The sequence below is a fragment of the Anopheles stephensi genome, unplaced genomic scaffold, assembly GCF_013141755.1.
Source record: "Anopheles stephensi strain Indian unplaced genomic scaffold, UCI_ANSTEP_V1.0 ucontig375, whole genome shotgun sequence".
Taxonomy (NCBI): domain Eukaryota; kingdom Metazoa; phylum Arthropoda; class Insecta; order Diptera; family Culicidae; genus Anopheles; species Anopheles stephensi.
This window is the reverse complement of record NW_023405319.1, coordinates 30,729-39,468: the sequence shown is the minus strand read 5'-3', so window position 1 is coordinate 39,468 and position 8,740 is coordinate 30,729. Positions and strand designations below refer to the sequence as shown.

Sequence of the window (8,740 nt, the reverse complement as noted above, 5' to 3'; positions counted from 1 at the left end):
CAGTTGGTACCCCTATTCATCGAGGGTATCGCTTTGATACCTCCAACAGACCTTTGGACACCGTCTTACTACTCCTTCGAGCAGTCATCAGAGAACCATATGGTAGGAACAGCCGAATATGGAACCCTTTTCGTTCTTTGGACACCTCCTATAAATTGTTTGGTGACTATAGGGACCTTCAAGTCGAACTCAGTTGGTACCCCTATTCATCGAGGGTATCGCTTTGATACCCCCAACAGACCTTTGGACACCTTCTAACTACTCCTTAAAGCAGTCATCAGAGAACCTTATAGTAGGAACAGCCGAATATGGAACCATTTTCGTTCTTTGGACACCTCTTATAACTTTTATGGCGAAATTGGGAACCTTCATTTCGTACTCAGTTGGTACCCCTATTCATCGAGGGTATCGCTGTGATACCCCCAACAGACCTTTGGACACCGTCTTACTACTCTTTAGAGCAGTCATCAGAGAACCTTATAGTAGGAACAGCCGAATATGGAACCCTTTTCGTTCTTTGGACACCTCCTTTAACTTGTATGACGACTATTGGGACCTTCATTTCGTACTCAGTTGGTACCCCTATTCATCGAGGGTATCGCTGTGATACCCCCAACAGACCTTTGGACACCGTCTCACTACTCCTTAAAGCAGTCATCAGAGAACCATATAGCAGGAACAGCCGAATATGGAACCCTTTTCGTTCTTTGGACACCTCCTTTCACTTGTATGACGACTATGGGGACCTTCATATCGTACTCAGTTGGTACCCCTATTCATCGAGGGTATCGCTGTGATACCCCCAACAGACCTTTGGACACAGCCTTACTACTCCTTAGAGCAGTCATCAGAGAACCTTATAGTAGGAACAGCCGAATATGGAACCCTTTTCGTTCTTTGGACATCTCCTATAACTTGTATGGCGACTATGGGGACCTTCATATCGTACTCAGTTGGTACCCTTATTCATCGAGGGTATCGCTTTGATACCCCCAACAGACCTTTGGACACCGTCTTACTACTCCTTAGAGCAGTCATCAGAGAACCATATGGTAGGAACAGCCGCATATGGAACCCTTTTCGTTCTTTGGACACCTCCTATAAATTGTTTGGTGACTATAGGGACCTTCATTTCGTACTCAGTTGGTACCCTTATTCATCGAGGGTATCGCTGTGATACCCCCAACAGACCTTTGGACACCGTCTCACTACTCCTTAAAGCAGTCATCAGAGAACCTTATAGTAGGAACAGCCGAATATGGAACCCTTTTCGTTCTTTGGACACCTCCTTTCACTTGTATGACGACTATGGGGACCTTCATATCGTACTCAGTTGGTACCCTTATTCATCGAGGGTATCGCTGTGATACCCCCAACAGACCTTTGGACACCGTCTTACTACTCCTTAGAGCAGTCATCAGAGAACCTTATAGTAGGAACAGCCGAATATGGAACCCTTTTCGTTCTTTGGACACCTCTTATAACTTTTATGGCGAAATTGGGAACCTTCATATCGTACTCAGTTGGTACCCCTATTCATCGAGGGTATCGCTGTGATACCCCCAACAGACCTTTGGACACCGTCTCACTACTCCTTCAAGCAGTCATCAGAGAACCATATAGTAGGAACAGCCGAATATGGAACCCTTTTCGTTCTTTGGACACCTCCTTTAACTTGTATGACGACTATGGGACCTTCATTTCGTACTCAGTTGTTACCCCTATTCATCGAGGGTATCGCTGTGATACCCCCAACAGACCTTTGGACACCGTCTCACTACTCCTTAAAGCAGTCATCAGAGAACCTTATAGTAGGAACAGCCGAATATGGAACCCTTTTCGTTCTTTGGACACCTCCTATAACTTGTATGGCGACTATGGGGACCTTCATATCGTACTCAGTTGGTACCCTTATTCATCGAGGGTATCGCTTTGATACCCCCAACAGGCCTTTGGACACCGTCTTACTACTCCTTAGAGCAGTCATCAGAGAACCATATGGTAGGAACAGCCGAATATGGAACCCTTTTCGTTCTTTGGACACCTCCTATAAATTGTTTGGTGACTATAGGGACCTTCAAGTCGAACTCAGTTGGTACCCCTATTCATCGAGGGTATCGCTTTGATACCCCCAACAGACCTTTGGACACCTTCTAACTACTCCTTAAAGCAGTCATCAGAGAACCATATAGTAGGAACAGCCGAATATGGAACCCTTTTCGTTCTTTGGACACCTCCTATAACTTGTATGGCGACTGTTACGTCCGAAGACGGCCTACGTTGTGTTTTTTTTTTTTTTGTTGAAACCAATATTCTCTTTCAATTATTAGGTGGCTCTGAAAAGAGCCGATTGGATTGGCTTGGCTTCCCTCCGCGGTGTGATCGAGAATGACCGCACTTTGCGATCAGTACCTCTTTTATAGCTTTCGGAAAAGAAGCCGAGTGTTCTAAATTTCTGCGACGAGCACTTTCTCGTCGCACGGCAGCTCACACTTTCTGGAACGCTTTGACAAAAGCGCTCCACACAGTTCGACTTCTTGGAAGCCGAGTATGGAAACGGCGGCACGTGTGGCGTGGATTCGTTATTGTTCTTATTGGTGCCTGTGTGCTCTGGATCCACTGTTGTTGTTATTTTAGTTCGGGATCGAACATACCGGCCACCTTTTGGGAATACATTTCCCAAAATTTACACTTCCTGATGACACTCCAATGCACAAATTTTGGAAACTGGACGTTTGATGATCCCATTCGCTGTACGAAGAGTCACGACACGTGTCACTGAATCTGGTCCAGGATGTTTTTCCACTATACGCGCCAAAGGCCACTTCACTGCTGGTAATTGCTCGTCTTTCACTATCACCAAATCACCTACATTCAGCTCCTGAATGCTCCGTTTGACGTTGCGATGACCGTTTAACGACTTCACATACTCGTTGCGCCAACGGTGCCAGAAACCCTGGGCATATCTCTGAACAAGCTGATACTGCGACAGGCGATTAAGCGGGAGATGGGATAGTTCAGGTTCGGGAATTACTTGTGGTTTCTTGAGCATCAAAAAATGTGCAGGAGTTAACGCCTCTAGGTCATTAGGATCTTGTGAAAGGGGGACAAGAGGTCTGGAATTCATATGGCCTTCTATCTTTGCTAAGATAGTAATCATAGCTTCGAAAGCCAACTGAGCTGCACCAAGCTGACGTACTAAGTGAGTTTTTGCCACCTTTACTGCAGCTTCCCATAAGCCGCCGAAGTTGGGAGCGCGAGGTGGAATCATATGCCACTGGATACTGTCTTTGGCCATATAGTCACTGATTTTTTCACTGTCACGCTGAAGAAGAACGTATAGTTCGTGCAAGGCATGTTTGGCACCTACGAAATTAGTGCCATTGTCGGAATACAAATGCTTCGGCTTGCCCCTTCTGGCCACAAATCTATCCAGCGCCATTAAGAAAGAAGGGGTACTCAGATCACTAACGAGTTCTAAATGAACAGCCTTTGTGCTCATACAAACAAACACTGACACGTAACACTTGGGAGAAGCTGCCTTACGGTGTGTTGGGCGCAAATAAAACGGTCCACAGTAATCGATTCCAACGCAAGCGAACACTTCGTTTACCGTAACACGTGACACTGGTAGCTGACCAATAGGTTGTGCTATTGGAACTGGATTGGCCCTTATGCACCGATAGCAGGTTCGAAGTACACTACGAACGGCCCGCATGCCATTCAGAATCCACACTTCATCACGCAGGGACGAAAGGGTCATTGTAACTCCACCGTGTAATGTTTTATGATGCTGATCCCTGATCAAAAGACGCGTAAATGGGTGAAATGCTGGCAAAAGAACTGGATGCTTCCCATCAAATGCCATATTTGATTCACGCAACCGGCCACCAACGCGTAATAATCCACAAGAATCGAGGAATGGATTCAACAATCGAATGGATGAGCTCTTTGTTAGACACTTTCCCTTTGTGATAGCGCGAATATCGTCTGAAAACACTTCTCTTTGCACCATATGGAACAGGATCGTTTTAGCCGACTGTAACTCTTTCACTGTTAACGAAGACGAAAACTGTTTTGGTTCACGCTTGCGAATATTGTTGATGAATCTAACACAGAATCCAAAAACCCTTAACAGCCGTTGAAACGATGAAAATCGCTTGAAGATTAGATCCGTCTCAGCAACTTGAGCCGTGAGAACGATGGCTCTTTTCTCCAACTCTGTTTCACCTTTCTCGCCGAAGTGTTGAGAAGGCCAAGATGATTTGACTCCGCCAAGCCACGAGGGACCATTTCTCCATAGATCACTGTTTAGAAGCTCGACTGTTGATATACCCCGAGAGATCATATCGGCTGGGTTTTCTTTTCCGGAGACATGTTGCCACTGCGCACCATGTGTTATGTCTTGTACTTCAGCTACCCGGTTGGCCACAAACGGTTTCCATGTTCTGGGAGCTGCCTTGAGCCACTGAAGCGTAACAGTTGAATCAGACCAAAAGAAACACTCGTCGAATTTGGTGTCTAATGCATACACCACCTTTTGGTAGAGTCGAGCTCCAAGCAAGGCGGCAGACAGCTCTAATCGCGGAATTGTTAAAGGTTTCAGTGGAGCCACTCTTGATTTCGACGCTAATAATGTTATGCATATTGAACCGTTGCTGTCGATTGATCTGATGTATATGCATGCACCATAGGCCACTTCAGAAGCATCAACAAAGCAATGTAGCTCTGCATGCTGATGTTCTGGTATGAATGCAAACCTAGCTATGCGAAATTGTGCTAAGTTTGCTATTTGTTGCAGAAATTCTGTCCACTTTTCTTGCAACTTATGAGGAACTGGCACATCCCAGTCCAAGCTCTGCAACCACAATTGTTGCATGATGATTTTCGCACGTATAGTCACTGGTGTAATAAGACCGAGGGGATCATAGAGTTGAGCTATTGATGACAATATACTGCGTTTTGTGTGAATAGTGGACTTGTTTTCAATAGAGACATTCATACGAAATGAATCTGCTTCGGGTTCCCAGCAAATGCCCAGTGTCTTGATGCTTTCTTCAGCTTCAAACTTTATGGCGGATTGTGTTCCAAGAAGTTCTGCAGGGAGATCCGCTAGCACCTCTAGCGAATTGGAACACCACTTTCGAAGACAAAATCCACCTTTTTCGAGAAGAGCATTGAGTTGATCACGCAGTTCTTTTGCTTCTGCAATACTTCCCGCTCCTGCTAGTAGATCATCCACATACAGGTTTTGTTTCACAGCGGCACTGGCTTTGGGGTATTGCTTACCTTCATCATGAGCAAGCTGTAACAATGTGCGTGTTGCTAAGAATGCTGAGGGTGCCAAGCCATATGTCACTGTGCTTAGTTCGTATGATCGGATGGGCTGAGCATTGTCAAATCTCCATAAAATACGTTGCAGATGCCGATCATCTGGATGCATTGTTACTTGTCGGTACATCTTTGCTATGTCAGCGACAATAGCTACACGATATTTTCGGAAACGAATTACTAAAGTTAGCAACTCCTCCTGAACCACGGGACCAACTAGCAGAGCTTCGTTCAATGACTTTCCAGTCGTAGTTTTTGCAGAGGCGTCGAAAACAACTCTCAGTTTCGTAGTAGAACTGGACTCTTTCAACACCGGATGATGTGGAAGATAATATGCACCGATTTTTTCTTCTTGATTTTCAGAAACAACAGCCATGTGCCCCAGGTCTAAATATTCCTGCATGAAGTCGTGGTATTGGCTTTTGAGGCAAGCATCCTTCGACAATCTTTTCTCAAGAAGTTGAAATCTTTTCAATGCATTGGTTTTCGACTCACCTATTATTTCCTTGAAGTTGGGCTGCTTGGGCATTTGAACAATATAACGGCCGCTTCCATCACGCGAAACGGTTTGTTGAAAATGCCTTTCACACTCCTTTTCATCAAAAGAGTATTCGCTCACCTGGAGTTCCTCGATCTTCCAGAATCGCTCCAATTGTTCTTCGATCGTAGGACGGACGGCTACCACATTGCACCGAACCGCATCACTCGATATAGCAGGAATGTCACCGGTCATAATCCAGCCGAAAACACTTTCGACCAGCACGCCTTTGTTTGGTAGACTATATCTACCGTCACACAATAGTGAGTAGAAATACCCTGCTCCAATAATCATATCGATACGACCGGGCGTGCAGAAATGCGGGTCTGCGAGAGGATATGATGCAGGTATATTCCACTTTTGCACTGGGACTTCGTGGGATGGAGTATCACACGCCACTTTTCGCAACACTAAGAAGTCCATTTCCGCCGAATAGTTGGTAACGCGCGACTGTACCTTTGCACGAACTTCATGATTGGCACTGGATTCTATTCCGTCGACACCAACGATCAAAATGTTCACTTTTTTCCGCGGCAAATGCAATTGTTGACACAGCGACTCACTAATGGCGTTAGGTTGCGAACCATTGTCCAACAGCGCACGCACGAGATGCCTTTGTCCATATGCATCATTTACTTCCAACAACACAGTTGAAAGCAACACGTTTTTGGATACACGATCAACACTATTTACATGCGCAGCTGCCATAATGCTCGAATCAGACGAACCTTTTTCACAGGGCTGTTTAGCATCTTCCACGAAATGTAGCAATGTGTGATGCTTCTTTTTGCATTGCTGGCACGTATATCTTGATCGGCATGATTTTGCAAAATGCCCCTTTTGTAGGCAATTGCCACAAAGTTCTTTGCCATTAACAGCACTCTGTCGATCCTTAGGCTTAAGATCCAGAAATGCTTGGCATTGCCATAAATAATGGTCTTTAGAGCACAAAACACAAGGAACCACATTGTTCCCTTTCATGCTTGCAGCATTGACACTAAGCCTTTTAGATGTTTTCTGGTTTGGTACCTTTGCGTTGGAAGAGCTAACACGATTTCCTACCTGCAACGCTAGAGACTCACTCGCTTGCGCTCTTTTAAGCAGAAATGCTGTCATGCTAGGATAGGTTAACAAAGCTTCCTCCTGAGCGTAGTGTTCTTCCCAAGCCTTCAACGATGCCTTGTCGAGCTTGCTGGCCAAAATTTCCATGATAATGCTACTATCATCCGAAACGGTTTCTCCTAGCTGTTTTAGAATGTCAATATGCAGCTGGAATTTGCTCACTAATTGTCGAAGCTCTTGCGCACCACTATTGATCATGGAAGGCAACCCAAATAATTCACGCGTGTGCATTTTACGTAGATACGGCTTGTTACCATACCGGTCAAGCAAAGCTTTCCATGCCACAGTATAATTTTCCGAAGAAATGGGAATTGGGTGCACTATTCCTGCCGCTTCCCCTTTCAATGACGCGCGCAGGTAATGAAACTTTTGTATAGGTGCGATATCGTCACAGTTGTGCACAAGAGAAACAAAAGTGTCATGAAATAACAACCATTGCGTTACCTCGCCACTAAAAACCGGCAACGATATAGTGGGTAGTTTCACGCTTACGAGCTTTGAGCGTGGTTGCTCTTCTTTCTCCTTTTTCACTAGCTTTGATAACGCAGCCTTGGTTTCGAAAAATAGATCTTCCGTTTGCGCTAGGATATCATCGTTGCTTCTGGTAGCGTTTTCCGATTCATCTAGCTCTTCACACTCTTCATGGATCGATTGGAAACATTCCCAACACTTCACCAATCTTGCAAGACGATCAGGCACTTGATCTTGTAGCTCGGGGGTGTAATCCACTGCGAACTGCAGTGAGCGTCGCATAGACTCAATCAGCGATCGCCTTTTGGCCTGCTTGGCCTTAAGCTTGTCCGCCTTGGTCATTTTGGACTAAAAACTACACTCACACGCAAAGTCACAGGCACGCGAGGGCACGAACTCGCGGCAACCACACACGCGCGCGAAAACACACTCGCGCAAAGTCACATGCACGCGAGGACACGAACTCACGGCGAATCACACACAACTGCAGAGTCACACACACACACGAGGACACGAACTCGCGGAGAGTAACACAATCACATACACGAGGACACAAAACTCGTGGTTAGCCACACAAGTGAGGACACAAACTCGCTGAATAAAAGAATGCACGCACTCGCACGAGGACACGAACTCGTGACAAGTCACACACACACGCACGATGAAGCACACTCACGGAGAGTCGCACATATACACACGAGGACACGAACTCGTGGTATATCACACCCGTACACGCGCGAGGACACAAACTCGCTTAATCGTTACACGCACGCACTTGCGCGACGACACGAAACGCGTGAGAAAAAATACGTACGCACTTTACTCACGGATCACAGGAGTGCTGAAGCCCGCCAATCCTGGTCACGGCACCAAATGTTACGTCCGAAGACGGCCTACGTTGTGTTTTTTTTTTTTTTTGTTGAAACCAATATTCTCTTTCAATTATTAGGTGGCTCTGAAAAGAGCCGATTGGATTGGCTTGGCTTCCCTCCGCGGTGTGATCGAGAATGACCGCACTTTGCGATCAGCACCTCTTTTATAGCTTTCGGAAAAGAAGCCGAGTGTTCTAAATTTCTGCGACGAGCACTTTCTCGTCGCACGGCAGCTCACACTTTCTGGAACGCTTTGACAAAAGCGCTCCACACAGTTCGACTTCTTGGAAGCCGAGTATGGAAACGGCGGCACGTGTGGCGTGGATTCGTTATTGTTCTTATTGGTGCCTGTGTGCTCTGGATCCACTGTTGTTGTTATTTTAGTTCGGGATCGAACAGCGACTAT

The 8,740-nt window shown here is 45.9% G+C and overlaps 1 protein-coding gene across 1 annotated transcript; it reads right to left on the bottom strand.

Annotated features, from left to right (window-relative positions):
* Positions 1-2,872: 2,872 nt before the first annotated feature.
* LOC118516692 lies at positions 2,873-7,895 on the bottom strand (the record flags this gene model as incomplete). The annotated part of the gene is made up of 4 exons (XM_036062636.1): positions 5,827-7,895; positions 3,885-4,053; positions 3,614-3,800; positions 2,873-2,983 (listed from the first exon to the last, which is right to left on the bottom strand). Coding segments are annotated over exons 1-4 (2,445 nt in total), but the record flags the coding sequence as incomplete, so codon positions are not given.
* Between the last annotated feature and the right edge of the window lie 845 nt (positions 7,896-8,740).